The 18,045-nt window shown below is 33.2% G+C and overlaps 3 protein-coding genes and 1 long non-coding RNA gene across 6 annotated transcripts; 1 reads left to right on the top strand and 3 right to left on the bottom strand.

Annotated features, from left to right (window-relative positions):
* Positions 1-1,181: 1,181 nt before the first annotated feature.
* Positions 1,182-2,425, top strand: LOC107026780 (protein ENHANCED DISEASE RESISTANCE 2-like). Its single transcript, XM_015227863.2, has one exon. The coding sequence runs from the start codon at positions 1,294-1,296 to the stop codon at positions 2,305-2,307; it is 1,014 nt and encodes a 337-aa protein (XP_015083349.1). The 5' UTR covers positions 1,182-1,293; the 3' UTR covers positions 2,308-2,425.
* A 281-nt stretch (positions 2,426-2,706) lies between these two features.
* Positions 2,707-7,216, bottom strand: LOC107026781. Its single transcript, XR_001457645.2, has 3 exons — positions 7,023-7,216; positions 6,825-6,936; positions 2,707-3,069 (listed from the first exon to the last, which is right to left on the bottom strand). It is a non-coding gene; the product is annotated as an uncharacterized LOC107026781 (long non-coding RNA).
* A 720-nt stretch (positions 7,217-7,936) lies between these two features.
* On the bottom strand, positions 7,937-11,364 carry LOC107027055 (anaphase-promoting complex subunit 13). Of its 2 annotated transcripts, none has more exons than XM_015228219.2 (4): positions 11,214-11,364; positions 9,859-9,952; positions 9,101-9,154; positions 7,937-8,338 (listed from the first exon to the last, which is right to left on the bottom strand). In XM_015228219.2, exons 2-4 carry the CDS (start codon positions 9,938-9,940, stop codon positions 8,271-8,273), a joined length of 204 nt encoding a protein of 67 aa, XP_015083705.1. In that variant the 5' UTR covers positions 9,941-9,952; positions 11,214-11,364; the 3' UTR covers positions 7,937-8,270. The 2 variants fall into 2 exon arrangements, with proteins under 2 accessions (XP_015083705.1, XP_027774620.1); XM_027918819.1 differs by having other exon boundaries at positions 11,210-11,355.
* A 1,003-nt stretch (positions 11,365-12,367) lies between these two features.
* Positions 12,368-16,966, bottom strand: LOC107026917 (3-oxoacyl-[acyl-carrier-protein] synthase 3 A, chloroplastic-like). Of its 2 annotated transcripts, none has more exons than XM_015228037.2 (9): positions 16,729-16,966; positions 15,998-16,045; positions 14,930-15,078; positions 14,656-14,792; positions 13,940-14,045; positions 13,515-13,633; positions 13,375-13,439; positions 13,069-13,294; positions 12,368-12,861 (listed from the first exon to the last, which is right to left on the bottom strand). In XM_015228037.2, exons 1-9 carry the CDS (start codon positions 16,800-16,802, stop codon positions 12,640-12,642), a joined length of 1,146 nt encoding a protein of 381 aa, XP_015083523.1. In that variant the 5' UTR covers positions 16,803-16,966; the 3' UTR covers positions 12,368-12,639. The 2 variants fall into 2 exon arrangements, with proteins under 2 accessions (XP_015083523.1, XP_015083524.1); XM_015228038.2 differs by having other exon boundaries at positions 12,393-12,861; positions 15,998-16,042; positions 16,729-16,965.
* Positions 16,967-18,045: the final 1,079 nt, after the last annotated feature.

Genomic DNA, 18,045 nt, shown 5'->3' with positions numbered 1-18,045 from the left:
GATTATCCACATCTCCTTATTTTGATTTTCAACAACACAAAATAACAAACTTTGTGCTGGAAAATACACCATTAAATTTGTTTCTTCTTTTTTTGGAAAAGGAATTTGTAACATTAAAATGCCAAAACATCAACAACAATGGACCCCCAAAATGCACCAACATAGATCTGTCAAATTCATTTTCCAACGTACTACAACCAAGAAACAGCAAATTATTTCTAAAAGAAAAAAGTAAAAATAATTAAACAACAATTCCTAGAATAAGAACAAAACAATCATAATCAATAGAAATTTACAACAACTACCTTTCAAATATGCACGGGATAAATCCGTTCTTACAAATTACATAGGAGAAGACGTAAATTATCTGTTACTATGAAATATCATTTGTTATACCAACTCAATCGTCTCATATCGACTATTAATTGAGTTTTTCTTTTCTTATTGTACATTATTCCAAAAGCAACAATCGTCCATATCAACTACAAATTGTGTTTTTGTTCTCTTATTGTACATTATTCCAAAAGCAAATAGTTGAAATCAAATGAAGAAAGAATAGTTATCAGAGGATATATTCTATCTCTTTGGATAATGACAGTTCAATTCGAAAGAGATTCTCTACAACTGGATTCCACCAGCTTGTTTGTGTTTTACTTTTATTAAAAAATAATCTTAATATTATTTGATGTATGAATTAATCTATTGAACTAATCATGTTGAGTATTAAATATTCTTTCTACCTTAGTAGTAATGGACATGATAAGGTATTGAAAACTTCAATTTGATAATTTCAATATTTGAATTATAAAAATATTATGTCATTATGATAAAATATTAAATTCAACTATGATTTTTTATGATTCATTTATTCGATTTCGTCTTATATATACTCATATAATAGAGAATTATACCTTCAATTCATTTCATTCATTTATTCAATTTCGTCTTATATATACTCGTATAATAGAGAATTATGCCTTCAATTCATTTCATGTATAAACATTCATACCCCTATTCTATTCCATAAAACAATATATAAATTAGGCCTATAAACTATCATATATAACTTATTATGTTTGTTTTTAAATTATAAATCAAATTTTATTCTCACAAATTTTATAATATAGATAAAATATAAAAAAATACTACTAGACGTAATATCATTTATACATGAATAATTTAGCTTCTAACTAACTACGAAGCACCTAGTCACGGTATTAGCTGTCGATCCCTCTTTTGTAATTTCTTGTAAACTCAAGGGTAAATGTGTTAGACCGATTCTCATATATATACATGAACACCCCACGCCCAGCATTACAATACAATAAACTCCATTACTCCATAGCTACGAAGCCCGGAGGAGCTCCGCCATCTCTTCACCGGCGGATAAATTCGAGCTATTTTCATCGAAAAATGTGCTCGGCAAAGCAGAAGGAGAAGGAGAAACTGAATCAACACCGTCCGAAAGGCGGAGGAAGAGACTGGAGGGAAGAAGTAATCTCCGGCGGGTCATTGAAGTGCGTTGATTTGAATAAGGGAACAAATGGATGGGCTTCACCTCCGGGAGATAATTTCAATCTCCGAGGTACGAATTACTTCACAAAAAAGACGAAAATACCTTCAGGTGAATGGCTTCTACAACCCGCCGGAGTTGATTGGCTCCGATCAAATTCAAAACTCGATCACGTCCTCTCTCGGAACGACAACCGTGTAATGAACGCGCTGAAGAAATCTCATTCACAAGGTGAGTTTCTTAAAACCTTTGTACTCGCTGTAAACCTTCAAATCCCCGGTAGAGATCAGCACAGTGCAGTTTTCTACTTCGCTACTGAACAAAACCGCCCGCTCGAACCGGGATCATTACTCTACCGATTCGTACACGGCGATGACTCGTACCGTAACAGCCGGTTCAAAATCGTGAACCGGATGATTAAAGGACCGTGGATTGTGAAAACCGCCGTCGGAAATTACTCCGCTTGTTTACTCGGTAAAGCTTTGAATTGCTATTACCATAAAGGACCTAATTACTTAGAAATCGACGTTGATATTGGTAGCTCCGCGATTGCCACTGCGATTTTGCATTTAGCTTTAGGTTATGTTACGTCGGTGTCGATTGATATGGGGTTTTTGGTGGAGGCGGAGACGGCGGAGGAGTTGCCGGAAAAGCTGTTCGGAGCGGTGAGGATATGTCAAATGGAGATGAGTTCTGCTACTTTCGTAGAAACGACGCCGTATAAGAAATTAATTTCTAATCATAATAGCAGCAAAGTCCAGGCTGAGAATAACGAAGACGAAGATGACAAATGATTATTATTTTTTTTGTAATTTTAATGACATGGAAATTCTTTTGGTTCGTAATATCTCTGTTGTCAATTTAATTTTAATAAGACGGATTTGTCCCAATATTACCATATTTGTTTTTGTATTTTGTAGCTTCTAACAATACGATGTTCCATATACATAATCGAATAACTTACTCTCAACTATCCCTAAAGTTATCGGTGTTCTTATAAAAATCGACAAAGTTATCATTCGTCTATTCCATATACATAATCGAATAACTTACTCTCAACTATCCCTAAAGTTACCGGTGTTCTTATAAAAATCGGCGAAATTATCATTCGTCTTGTACTAATTGATGATTAATATAAATGAAAATGGAAGTTTGTAATGGAATGTAGCAATTTTTGGGTGAAGAAAATCTTGTGTCTACAAACTTTAAACATGCTTATATGACTAATAATCTTCAAACTTCTGTTGTTCCAATTTTCATACTAGACTAAATTTACAAGTGGATGAAAAGCTTTAGTAAAAGACTCATGGCACACACACAACAGTAAAGCAGATAAGGATTGGAGATGCAAAAAATTCTACAGAAGAATTACAAAGTTGGGGTAGAAATTCACACTGATGTTAATAGAGAAGAACAAAGAAGTTTCTCAACAACGCTACCATTAACGTAGTTTTCACGAAGAAAAAGAGACTCACGTATGCTTAGGCAAGAGGGCTCTCGCTAATCACCAAACCCTCGAGTGTAAATCTTGTCTCCGACATGTATAGAATGAATCCCTAACAAAGAAAAAGATAGTTATCAGAAGCCTAAAAACATATGTATAATTCACGACAGCATGAATGATAAGTAGCGTTTGATATAGCACTAGGATAGCCTGAGCTACTTAGGGCTTTGATTCTGTGTATCGAAAACTCAGATGGATAATCTACAACAATGAAGCAGTACATGTAAGAATTGGTAATAGATATGTTCCTTCTAAGTGGTCAGCTGATAACTTTGGAGATAATAGGGAACACAATATGAAAGAACATCAATGTATGTAATGACTTCGGAGTTCACAGATAGGGAACAATATGAGAGAACATCAATGCATCTAAGTCGGGAATCAAGATATAACTCCTTAAAGAATAAAACTAATCTGAAAAACCATAAACATGTCCATTCAGAAACTAATCAATTATCATCAAAATATGGATGACTTAGATGCAAAAGCAGGTCAGAAAGAACTGATTTGCAATTAAAAAATAAAAAAATGTATGTGAAGATGGAAAATCCGAGACCACCAAAATAGGGTAAATTAGAGTTGTAAATTTCAAGCACTTCAGTACTTTCTATTGGTGCACATAAACCCCTTGTTTGGTTATCAATGAATACGTATCGCCTTTAGTCGCCTTTTGCATAAACTTCAAAACTAGCAATGTTCAATATAGTCAGCCAACCTTCTCCCTACCTTCAGGCTTCATCCTCTACTTTCTAAATATATCATTCCTTTCTATGCTACCAACAAACTTTGCCCATTTCTTCTATATTTCAATTTGGATTTCCTACATTGCTTTGTTATTTATTATTAATATCAAAGATAAATAAGAGTATAATATGCTATAAAACTTCATCAGTTTTTTTTAAAAAAGAGTATGCTATAAAACTTCATCAGTTTTAAAAGAAAGAGAATGCTATAAAACATAAACATGTTGTCACAAACTTGATTGGTTATTTATGTATTATTTTTATCAATAAAGAAGAGAAATAAGTGCATAATTTGTTATTATCTTTGCTTTCCTCATCAAGGAAGCACTACAAACTATGTATTTAGATTATTTAGGGATTATCCAGAATGAAAAAGAAATGTGACTATTCCATCTGCGAGTTGTTGAATCTTTGTGAACATCTTATTAAAAAAGCTTAAATTGTCAAATAGGAGGCTTTTATATTTATGTACTTTGTCTACAACACCCTCACTCACATGTGGGCCCAATTCTTTCGCATGTAAATACTTTTTTATCACTGGGTAACAACAGGGATCAAACTGAGGCTTGGCTTAAACAATTAGAGAGGGGTTAGTTTTATTTCTTCATTTTCTGTCGACAAAAAGGGATAGAATATGAACATCAACTCAAAATATTAAGACAATGGATCTATGAGTGGAATTGGCAATGTATTATGTGAAATAATTTGAGCATCCATTCCCGAATATTAAGGCAACAAATGGAATCTCAACACCGTCACAAAATTCTTTGGTTGACCTTATGTACCCAATGTGGGATATAAATAGTTCAACAAATGGAAGTAGTAGTATTCTGAATTTGATGTAGGATTCTCTCCAGTAAGCCTCGGTTTATAACTAACTCCATCTCACTTTATGTGAACCTGTTTGACTGGGCAAGGAGTTTAAGAAAGAAAGGAAGAATTTTGAAACTTGTCGTCTGAATCAAGCCATAACATTTTTATGACTAGAAGGGTTTTCGAAATATTACGGCTGTAAAAACTTGTCATTAAGGACAAATCGGAATTTAAGTTAGATAGTTTCCTAATTTAGAAATGAGTCAGTCTGTCAAAAAAAGAACTAGGATGGCATAAGCTGGAATGGAGAACGTTGGATGTTACATATCTTTCAATCTACATTCTTCATTTTCATGTTTAGAAGCTTTGATAACATACTGATAAGTTTATATTCTTACACGATGCAGTCTTCACGTCATGTTTTCTAGCAATCATCACTACAAAAATCACAGAAATTCAACCCCCACCTCCACCTCCAAAACAATAAGAAAAGTTAAGGACCTTTTCAGGCTTTTTCTCTTTAACTGGGAGTTCAGAAAAACATCCCAGAAATCCTAGTTCATGACTTCTTTATAAGCAAAACCACCATTAGAATAGCTGACCTTTTGAAATTACCATGTCCTAAACATTGTGGGAGACATAAAATGATCTTCAGAAATTTTGGACTATGTTCCTACCAAACTCACCCAAAATCCACAAGAGTAGCAGAGTCTCTAAGGTTCTTTTATAATTAGAGGAAAAGCCTCTGAGAATTTATTACAAAGAGGAAAAGTAGCTACTGAGTTCAACAGAAGACCATAAAACTCATGCACATAACACCAGATAAGTGCCACTAATCGCCAGAATCCCTTGTAAAGGAAACAGTTGAAGTCAACTGATGTAAATCCTAAGAAATTTGCGAAAATTTCAGTATTTATCCACATCACATATTTATCATTATCCCTTGTTTGATTTTACCTACATCTTTTTCCTGTTTGTTTATTGAAACAGGAAAAAGGCTGGTAAATAGGATTGATGCTATCTATCTTTATCTTCTCATTCTTCTTCTCCTATAAAACTCAAAGTCTTGACCAGTGGTGCAGAGAGGACTCCCTAACCACTACAAACAAGCAAGGCCAATGTTATCTATCTTTAACTTATCTTAGATTTTATTTTTATCTCTTATTTGGAGGTAAAGTTCCTACTTTTGAGGATCTACCTTGTGCAAGGTTCCCTACATGTAAACAGGAGCCACCTTTTTCTTTGATGAACATACTTCATTTAATAAAATACTATAGTTATGAGTTGATATCTTCTTTCACTTCACCTATCTCCCTCTCTCTATTGTTCTCCTCATTCTCCCTCCTTCCTTTTGGTGCTACACCAATATCAGTGATAACATTCATGATTCTTACACCAAATGTTGCAGTTCTTTAACACCATCAAGTATAAGAATATCCAGATTACCAATCACCTCTAAATAACCATCAATTTCCATTTTAAACTCAAATTCCCAAAGAAAAAAAAAGATAAAGCGAGTAATTCTAGCTCAAAAGCTGCTTTGTGCCATTCTAAGTCGCATCACTTGTCTTTTAAGAAAACAATTGGGGGTAGGGGCAAGGGGTAATGGGAAGGGGATTACAAGGTGGGAAAAGCACATGCTCTCATCATCCAGAGATTTAAGCAATGAAGATCACTTTCCATTAAGTTCAAAAACATTCTTCATAGTTCATACAGTTTTGTGATTTCCTAGTCAAGTATGAAGCCACACTAAAAGAGAAAAAGGCTTTCACTATTGCAGAAGATTTCACCCTTACCTCTAAGAAGATGTACATCACAGTGATCTCTCATTGACAAAGTTCAGCAATGTTTAGTCAATTCCATTTTGACTGTAAAGAATTGTTTACTACCATACTAACATACACATCATGTGTCCCTTAAAGAAGCTCAATAGCAACAGAAAAGAGTAATTCACTCCGCCCATGACTGAGCCATAAAAATTCATTCACATTTGCAACCATGTTGGACATCAGGCAATATATGAGCACTCCAATTCAAAGAAAACGAAAACCCACACAACAATCAAAAATCATATTATCAACCGAAAAAGGGAAAAAAAATACACAAGCACCAATCTCCCAACATATTAACAGCAAAATTCACAGTTCACTAAGCAATCTCTGATGCACAAAATTCCAACTGATATGACACAGATTCAACAAGAAATTATACTCACAGTAACTCGAATTCTCGAGTAACTAGGGTTTTGTACCTTGCATTTTCCTATAAGCTGAAGCAAAATGAAATCAATCTATCTACATTTGCTAGTGCTTTTTACTTCTCTGAGGCTGTTTCTCAGTTGCTACCCGGTAAATCCAGTACACCTACACACAAATTCAACAAAACAACTCAATCGTACTAGTTCGAGAAAAATACACAACAGTGAGGACGAAAACAATTTTTCAAATACCAAAGCGAGAACATGAGCAGCGATTAGTATGACTACTAGAAGAGGTAATGCTTCGAGAATCCATGGCCGACTCGATTCTTGTTGCTGATTCGCCATTTGCAACAATTTGTATTTCACAAAGACGATCACTGCTAAAGCTTTACAACACAAAATGTGCACGAGGTTATATTCTACTCTTGTTATGATATTTAAAAAAAGGATTGAATTGATTTTGCTAATTATATACTCTTTTTTTTGTGAAGAATTTTATAAGAAAAAAAAATCATTTTATATTATTGATCATATAAAATTATTTTAGATTTCTTATTTATTTTCATGTGTTTAATGAGTAATAAATAAAAAAATATTATTTTAAAATTATTCTCATATAGTTTAATCATATACTATGGGGTGTGGTGATGGGATAGAGAGGTGGGTTCGTGGAACTAATGTCAAATGATGTTTGATTGATGATGATAGATTGATCGTTGTGTAGTGACCTGATAGTAATAAATTGAGTTTAGTAATTGATATTGGTGAGTGACTGGTGATAGCTATAAATGATGTACGATCGTGTTGGTGGTGATTTTTGAGGTAGTTGTTGTTGAGGTGGCAATAGATAGTTGATGATGTTAATCGTGCGATAAAAGTTTAGTGATGATAGTGATAGTCCGGGTTGATGGTGATAGTTATAATTGTGATGGTGTAATTTCAAGAAAAAAATTATAGAACTAATCAAAATCCCTAACTTATTTCAAAGATCTTTTCAATTTAGGTTTTTAACATTTAAATTACTATACCTTTCTTGAGGTCTTTTTTGTAACTCATACTGATCATATCTCTCTAGTTTAGGACATAACAATGGTTTACTTCAATATTCATTTAAGTTTGTTGCAACAAAACTCATATTTGGGACAAAAATTGGACCAACTAGCTTGGTTGATGACATATAATAGCAAGTCTCATTATATTTCAAACAAGACCCTTGCAGAAATACAAGGTACAACATCAGTAGCAGCACAGAGTTTAAAACTCGGTGAATAATGGGTTCGATCCTCTAAACTTTCTCCACTTAAATTCCGGGTTTTTTTTTGTATGTAGAAAGGTTCAAACTCCATGACATGCCACACACCAGGCAATGCACTCATACCTACTAACCAAAAGAATATATCAAGAGATAGAACAGTTGAACTTAGTTTTCGTACAAGTGCATGACCAACAATACATATGATGATAGTGGTTGCAAATCAAACCACAAGCTTGATCAGTTTAATGTCGGTGATTTTCCAATGCAAGGTCGTGCCATGTATCTCCATCAACTTGTGGAGCCTCTTGATCTGCAAAAGGATACAATTCAATCATCCAAAGATGAGAAGTTGAGAACTAACAGAAAGTAGTCAGCACGAAAATAGCCAACAAATTGATCTGCTTCTCAACTCATCGAATGTATGATTCCTGATATCAGAACTCAACAAAATGTGCGCGGACCAGAAAATATCTGAATTACATCTATGTTAAAGTGTTCTTGATCTCCGTTTATGCCAAAACCCATTTAAGAAATAACCCAACTATAGCACCAAGTTCCTCATTAAAATTATATCAAATGCTTAAAAGCAAAAGCCATAATGATACTAGTTGAAATGATGTATGCTACAAGGGTTTCAACATCATAGGAAACGAGTAAGAAAAGTCCTTCGGTACAGACCAATCGTGGATGAACTTAAGCTTTAGGGGAAGTCCTTGCAGGCTTGCAGAGCCTACTAAAGAAGTTTCGGAGATGACTTCAAATTTCAGCTTTCTTTTCAAAAAGCAATATAACCACATATGAATTGCTAAACTCGAGGTAATTTTGTCTTACAATGAAGCTATCTAGGATCTGCAACACTAATGAAAAGGGGGCTAAGAGCTAGAAGCCATATAACAGCTACTCACTTTACAAGAAATCTTGTCTAACTTCTACCGGAACATGTCGATAAATAACTTTAAAGTCTTAACTTGTCATCTTTTGTTCTCACATTTCATACCCAAGCCAACGATTAAGCGATAAAACATTCCCACATTCAATATCTCTCAAGCTTATGAATACAAGTAATACTTACTTGAATCTTCATTGTCATCAGTCTTAGGAAGTAGTACGGGTGGTAACGGGAGATCTGCAGAAAAAGATGAATTAAAAGCATCAACAGTAAATTCTACTGTGCCTCAATTCCAAAGTAGTTAAGCTACACAATATAAATGGAAAATGGAACAAAATAAGACAAAGAAGTATAAGAAACAAGAACAATTATTATCCATCTCAATTGAGCTAAAGTGTGTGATTTAGGAAACCTCTACCTTTAGAGAGTTCCTAATTTGCCCTAAATAAAATTTATTTAGTATTGGAATGATTGGACCTGAATAGAGCAAAAATATGATTCACAATAGAAGGCAAAAAACCAAAAAAGAAAAAAAGGAGCTTATTCTCAGCAAGAATTGATGAAGAAAAGCCCAGACTAAGAAATATCTTTAAAAAATTAAATGCAAGTTAAGAATAATAGCTATAAATACAAATTATTATATGCACAAAGGAATTAAAAAAATTGAAAAAAAAAATATAATCAAGTGAATTTATTGTTTATACTGCTCTCTTCAAGATAGAGGCCATGTGTGACGCACAGACTTAACATCTCACCGGCAACTGGAGTGCTGCCCAATTGAGACAACACATCATCCAATCTTGGACCAAACTTGAAAGCCTAAGCACGCCGAGGGTAAGCATTTGATAAAACTGACGCAGTTCAATTGCAACTAATTTGGAATGAAGCATAGTTGATTGATTGGTATGTAATAATAATAATAAATTGAATGAGGATAGTACCATCAGCAGGCAGGGTATCTCGCATCCATTCTTCATCCACAACGTCTATGAGGACTCCCAAGCTGAGGATTTGCTCTGCCATGCTTTTTTTTTTCTATATAAATTTCCATTTCAAAGATGAAATCTCCACTTAGATGAGAGAAATTCAAACAGGACAATCAACATCTATGCAAATAATATGAAATTAAAGTAAAAAATAGTCCCTTTAGCTTTGTACTTTAATTCAAAGTCATATTTTGACTTGGTGCCCTAATAGTCCTCATTGTTTGTTAAACTAGTGCACTTCCAGTCTTTCTAGTTTTTGATGGAGAGAGCACCATGATTTCATTTCCAAAGAAAATAACAACAGCTCACCCCATTAGCATTTCTTACCTACCCTGCAAGTGCTAAATACATTTGATGTGTAGCGTGAATAGAAAAAAAATGAGATTTTTATGATACACGATAGGCATTAAATTTTGAATTAGATACTTTCTCTATTCTCACAACAGCTAACATTAGAGAGTCAAACGACAGACCGCAAGTTTTTAGAACTAACAGAATCTTTTTTTTTAAAAAAAAACACAGCGAAAAACAACTAATTTTACTATCAGACATTAACACTAGACCCTCCCAAGAGTTGCCCATCATAAACGATGAGTACGGAGAAAAAAATATTGCAATTGAACACAACTTAAGCAATCAAATATTGGCCACTCTATCGGATAATCCCCAAGAAATGAAATGTAGAACCACAAACGCTATCAGAAAACAGAATTAGCCGGAACTTTAGGAAATGATATAAGCAAATTAAGATTATACATATAACAGGAGTGATGAAATCATGGTATTCTCTATGATAACAAGTACTCCCTCAACCCCAAAAATTATCACTTTTCACTTCTCGAGAGTCAAACATGAAATTCAATCAAAATTTTAAGATCTATTTTTTCACCATATCAATATTAGAAAAACTGCAACTTACTAATTTTCATACAGTTTAGAATATAGAAATCTTAATTCTAAAATATTAAATTAAGTTAATTCATTCTAGCTTTGAAAATCAGTCAAATTAATTCTCGATAAATGAAGAGTTATACATATTTTGGGACGGAAAGAGAGTCAGTTTAGCAAACAATTAGGATCATTTAGTGCTTCCTATGAAAAAAAGAGATGAGTTTAAGCTTGAATTCAAAGATAAATGAACTATATCGGTAAAAGTTTAATCAAAACAATCTGTAATCTACAATTCCTCCTCTAATAATAGGTAGAAATTCGAAAAATGATTAGGGTTAGGCCAGATGCTGAACATCAAGCTGTCTATCATGCAAAAGGTAAATTCGAAAATACTCTGGAGAGAGAAAGAGTGAACTTACAATTCTTATGTCGCCGGAGACGGAGAAGTTCGCCGGAGACGGAAATGGAAGCACAAGTTTTGGGGATTATGATATTTTAATCAAAATTCGGGCAAATAATTGGGGCTTCGTTAAGGGCCCGTTTGGCCACCATTTGAAATCAAATTTATTTGATACTATTTTTTAAAAGATTAATTGTTACTCTATGGAATTTTTTTTAAATTGTAGTCTGTAGTCTATAGCTTGTGTTAACTTCTTAAAACTAAAATCACCTTTATAGCTCTCTTCATTTCTCTCCTTTGCCATCTAATTTTGTTGCGTCAGGTCGAAAAATCTAATCGCAAAAACTCTTTTGATATTCAAATTTAGCTGGAAAAATTTTCTTGTATATTTTTGATGAATTTCTCATTTTACATATAATACAATTTCTTATGTATTTGTGTTTTTTTATCGAAGATGCAACATTTTAAATGATGCTGACTCATTACTTAGGATGATCGAGCAATATGTTTAGTTTATGTTTTAGCTATAGGTGAGCTCCTTCCATTCTTAGAGCATATTAAGTCTGCTTGCTTAATTCAACGCTTTATTATGACATGAACCGTTGAACTTATTACTTTCCGCTTTTCAGTCTGAAATTCTCACCTGGTAGAAATTAATCCTTAAACTTCAGAAAGGCGCTTTTCGCTTCACCGGAATCCGACGTCAATTGGTTACCGGTTGGTAGTTCCTCATCGTGCATTGACTGACTCCTCATGGGGTTGAAAACAGCGCTCGGAAACCGGTGTCGATGAAAAAATGGGATTTGAGAGGAGCTGAAAGCCACTTGACTCTAAGGAGAGGACCACCCGCTAGTGTAATTTATTCGTGTTAGAAGTTTCATAGATAGACGAGTCTAGAACATTCAAGCAATTTATGAAATTTCCTTTTTGACCTTGGTGTCTCTTTATTAATTAAAAGCCTTTTACTTCATAAAATAAATATGTTTTGTTTTTATTTTTATTTATTAAAGTCCTTCATCTTTATTTCCGCATGTCTCTGTTTTATGCTATGTTAACGGTTCACTCAGACAAGTTAAAAATATCAAACACCTATCACATCTAGGATCTAGACTCGAGGCTTGATAATAATTATAACACGTTTATAGTTAAAAGTTTAGATTTTTTTTCTAATTATTGAAAAATAACAATTTTCATAAGATATTCCCAAAGGAAGTCCTTAAAATTACAAAAAGGCATGTGAGGACCTTTAGGAACATAATTTCTTCCTTAATTGAGCCAGCTTAATATGATCAACATTCCTCATTTTTCAGCTTGCTCTTGGAATATAAATCAATTTTTCAAATGTTAACTGTTACATGTATATAAATAAAATACATATTTTATATTTATTAGTTTGATATAAACACTCGATACGGATAATTTTTTTTACTCAATCAAAGCAGCATTCATCCCCATCTGAATATTGCAGAAGCCCATGTAAGGCCAGCTCCAAATCCAGCTGCAGCAATGACATGGCCTGGCTGCACCTTCCCCCCTCGAACAGCTTCATCCAACGCTAAGGGTATCGATGCAGCACTAGTATTCCCATAATTTGCCACATTTGATATCACGCGCTCTGATGGCACCTCTAACCTAGTTGCTACACCATCTATAATCCTTTGGTTTGCCTGCGCGTAAAGTAGAAGTAACACTGAATACATATATTGCAAGTTTTACTCATGAACGTAACGAAGTTGAGGTCTAAAACACATACAATGTAGGTATATATCTAGGCTCATTGTTTCAAGAGAATATGGTAATGAATGTAGGACTATTGTTCATAGTTGAAAGGGAGTTCGATTTTTAAAGCAAAGTTAGGAGGTGTTAAATTATACCTGATGAAGGAGCAACCAATCGAAATTATTAGAGCCAGCTAAACCTGCTTTCTCTAAAGCTGCTTCGATTGATTGTGGTACTACGCGAACAGCAAACTTGAAAATCTCTTTGCCATTCATCTGGAGGTAGGAATAAGAGGAACACTTGGGCGGAAAACTAGTCATGGAACGATTTTCACTTGATGGAACATCTGTTTCATTCTCTTTGAAAGTAGAAATCAAGTGTCTGAGAATGGAAATCAAACCAATAGTTAGTGCCAATCCGAAGATGAGGACACAGTAATGTAATGAATAGACGTAACGTACTTTTTACCATCACCATCACTATGCAAGTCGAAACCAAACAAACCATCTTCTCCGATATCACAGGCCTAAAAAATATAAAAACATTCATCAATTTAGGGAATTTTTCTTTGAAATAGTTCTAAACTCTCCTTTATCGGTACCTGCACAAGTACAGCACCAGCAGCATCACCAAAGAGAATACATGAACCTCTATCGGTCCAATCAACGAAACGAGAAACAGCATCAGCCCCAACTACAAGGACATTCTTAAAACCACCAGCTGCAATAAGAACGAAAATATAATATCAATAGAGCATATCGATCCAGGAACAAAATGCAGTTAGACTTCTTTATAACAACATTTCACTATAACAACTAAGTTTTCTTTGGAACCGAGTATATTATATGTTCTCTATAACAGCATTTCGCTATAACAACCAAAGAATATCCAAACAAAGGACTCTGCTATAGAGAGGTTTGACAGTAAAGAGCATCATTAGCTACAATATTCGACTATTAATACATAGTAATGATTATACAGTTCACAAAAAACTTCATAATTAAGGAAAAGTTTACAAGATTCTACCTTTGATGTAGCAAGAAGCAGAAAACAAACCCAATAAGAACCCGCTACAAGCAGCTGTAATATCGAAAGCCAATGGATTGTTTTTGCAGCCCAGTGCTTTTTGGATCTAAGAACAGAGAAGCAATAATAACTCAAAAGATTCAACAAAATACTTTTTTCCAGAGATAAGTCAGCTGTGTTGCTCGGACTCTTCAAGAATGTTGTTGCATCTGTTCGGATCCTAATAAGAAATGCATTACTTCTGGAGGATCCAACACGTGCCTATCGACATTCTAGAAGAGTCCAAGCAGTCATAGCAAGTCCAAGTACAGTAACATGTCAAGCTAGTTAGTGTAACTAGTAAACCAGAGAAATTGAGACGAAAATATGTTCTTAACTAACTGCTAGAATGCTAAAAACCAGTTACTAGTTTCTCTTCATTGGGTTCACATATATGCATATGAAAATGAAACAGTATATAACGACACGTTTCATACTCGAACTCTTCAAAAATGTTGCCTCACCCTTGTCTGATCCTCCAAAGCTGCACAACAGTAGGAGGATCCGACACAAAATTATTGACATTTTTGAAGAGTTCGAGCAACATAAGTTGTTTCTCAGCTTCACTTAGTCACGTTAACTCGTTAAGGGGGGATATCAACTATTTATCCTAGCAAATGCATGAACCAAGACAACTAAAAGTATAAATCGGTAAATTATACACTACAAAGTCATACCACCGGAGCACTGCCAAAACGGTCATCTCCAGATGAAGAACACATCAAAATTAGATCAACATCTTTAGGATCAACTTCTGCCATCTCAAGAGCTTTCTGTGCAGCCTCTATAGCCAAATCCGTTAAATTCTCTTTGCCTGTAAAAGCGTATATCAGATCAACTGCCTTACGTATTATTTTCTTGCAATGTAATAACACATCATGTTACTGTCAAAGAACAGAACAAAACAACATATAGTAGGTTAGTATGTATCAAGATCAATGAAAAAATCACCTGAAAGAACTCTACGAGTACGTATCCCTGTCCGAGTAGATATCCATTCATCATTAGTATCAATAAATTTTGCAAGATCATTATTGGTAACTCTCAGGCTTGGTACTGCAGAACCGCATCCTACTAGTTTGCAGCCCGTGTTAACTAATCTGTACATAAGATTAACGTGGAAGTAAGTAGTTCTGTGACAACAATCTAACATAACTTTGAGACAAGTAAAGTGCAATACAAGATAGAGAACGAATTCACATTGTACGTGCTTTTGTGCTCGATAATGTAGTCCAAAGCACAAATCTATAAGGTCTGTTAGGAAAAAAACCAGCAATACAGCAATAGGCTTGGACTACGACAGATATCGTATTGAAGTTGGACTTTCGCAGCTCTTTGATGGTGGTGCACACATCAGTGAACATTCATAAGTCGCTATGAGGTGTATATATATATGTGACGCCCCTGATGGAGGGCGATCGAGTTGATCAATATGAAGGACTTGACACTCTTCTAGGCTAGTAAGTGTCCTATTTCAGTTCTCACTATCTTGCTTGTGGCTGCTTATGTTGATCATATAGCCGCACTCGTATTGGATACTCTAAAAACGCATTGCTTTTGGAGGATTTGATACGTACTTGTAATATTTTTGATGAGTCTGAGCAACACAGATACTTCTTTTGTTTCAAGTTGTTTGTCTTATTTTCATTTTTAGTCCGTTTCAAAAATGAAATGTCTCTTTTTCCTTTTTTTTTGGGCAACTCTTTCATTTCAACTTTCTAAAAGACATTTTGATACATTTTGCGTATCTTTCTTAAACTCCGTGTCGAGCCAAAACAGGACAATCAAATCGAAACGGAGGGAGTATCTACTACTATCACTAGATTTTTCTGACTTCATCTTATGATGCAAAGTTGAAACACATCTCTGATATTAATTAATCCTCATCAACATAAACTAACCACATTTAATTATATAAGTTGTACAAATGAAGCATCAAAAATCAGATATCCACATTAATTAAGAATCCTAATTTACAAAATAAACTATTGATTAACCAAAAATTAACACATTAATTACCTTGGAAACTCCTCTGCACCTTTAGCAGTATTGGAACACATTATCCTGCTGAATTTTCCATATGAGAATTAATTTAAATATGTAGACAAAGTAAATATATGTACATAAATATATTCTATCACAAAATTCTTAATTGAGTTATTGTTACCGGTGTTAAATGACCGGGTTGAACTAAATTTGAAAGACTTTTACAACAGATTGAGTTAATAAATGAACAGATTATTGACCTACAGAGAAAATCACTTAGTTACGAAGCGAGTCAAAACTCAATCGCCCAACTATTACTAAGTTTAATTGTGTTATTATAATATTTCTTTGAGTTATGACTATATATAATATATATTTCAAATAAAAAAATCTATATTTTGACAAAATTTCTCGGGATCAATTTGGGTTATCTATCAATCCAAATTTCGAAGAAATGAAATGAGTTGATCCACTAAATAAAACGAATCAATAATTAACCCCAAACTTAAACAGATTGAGCGGATTATAATGTCATGTCCCTCTACTTATAGTCAACCATTTAAAACGACAAAAATCAAAAAAAAAAATTTAGAATTGTACAAAGAGAACTCATTTCCATTCAACAATATCAGTAACCACTAGTACGATTTTGAGTTTATGAATTCTAAACTTTTAGTAACGCCAATATACCTTAACAGATCGATCCAAAAGCTACTGAATTATATCGAAATATTTTGCATCAACACATTGAAGGTACAACTTACAAAGTTGGTGCTGCTTGATGCTGCCTCATTCTGCTAATACCAAATATTTGCGCTGGAGCCATTGTATTCGCCATAAAATCAATCGAAAAATCAACGTCGGAGCTACAATACTAGCTAACTCGTATTTAATAGTACAGTCAGAAATTTAGCTAAGAGTATTCGAACTTTAAAATTAAAAAAATTCTAATGAAAGAAATGAAGATATATAGAAGGAAAGAATAAGAGAAATGTTATATATATATAACAAGGGAGATGATTTAAATTAAAATAAAATAAAATATCTAAGCACATGGAATGTATAATACAAAAATATATAGTTTTGCGTGCATTAGTTGGCCTCAACGTTTATTTGAAAATTAAATTATGCAGATACCAATCTTATAAGGTCAACGTATTTAATGTAATTTGATTTGATTTTAAATTTATATTATGTTTGGATCATTGTTATTTATTATATTGTATTATATTGTTATTATATTTATAATATTTGTTTTGATTGTTACTTAAAATATATTGTACTGTATTGTTAAATTTCCTTGTTACGTAACAATGGAAACTCTTATTTTATGGAACAACCAATTTGGTGTGTTCGCATTGTTATTTATTTTTTTTCCAATTATATCTTAACCTAATATTTCAAAATACTATTTTACCCGGTTACCTTAATTATTTGAATCTAGCCAAACCTCTTACTCTAGAATAATTAAGAAAAATTTAGTAAATTTATAAATTACAATACAGTACGATACAATCAAACCAAACAATTATAATCTTACTAAACAATAACAAAAATATAATGTGTACTTTCTTTTTTACATTGTGATTAGAAAATTATTTATAGATTGATCAATTTTATTTTCGTTTATATATTAAATGAATATTTTTATTTTATACCTTGATTAAGAAATCATTAATAAATTGCCCAACTTTACTATTCGACACTTAGTTCATACTAATTAGACTCTAGAAAAAAGAACTTTTTAGATCTTTAAAATTTATTTAAACTTCCGTAGGTCATATTAATTATATAAAATGGACACTTTTTATTTTATATTGTGATTAAGAAATAATTAATAGATTGCTCAACTTTACTATTTTATCTTTAGTTCATACTAATTAGATTCTTAAAAAAATAATTTTCTAGATCTTCAAAATTTGTTTAAACTTTCGTAAATTATATTAATTGTAAGAATAAAATAAAAAAATAATACTATTATCATAATTTTGTAACTGATAAGTAATACGAGATAAATATTTTTAATAATATAATCATCTAGATGGGACCTAAGGGAGTATTAATGAGTGAGGGAGGGGGGG

This window comes from Solanum pennellii, chromosome 8 (genome assembly GCF_001406875.1).
Source record: "Solanum pennellii chromosome 8, SPENNV200".
In the NCBI taxonomy this organism is placed as follows: domain Eukaryota; kingdom Viridiplantae; phylum Streptophyta; class Magnoliopsida; order Solanales; family Solanaceae; genus Solanum; species Solanum pennellii.
Note: the sequence above shows the minus strand (reverse complement) of the source record. Positions and strands in the feature narration are given on the sequence as shown.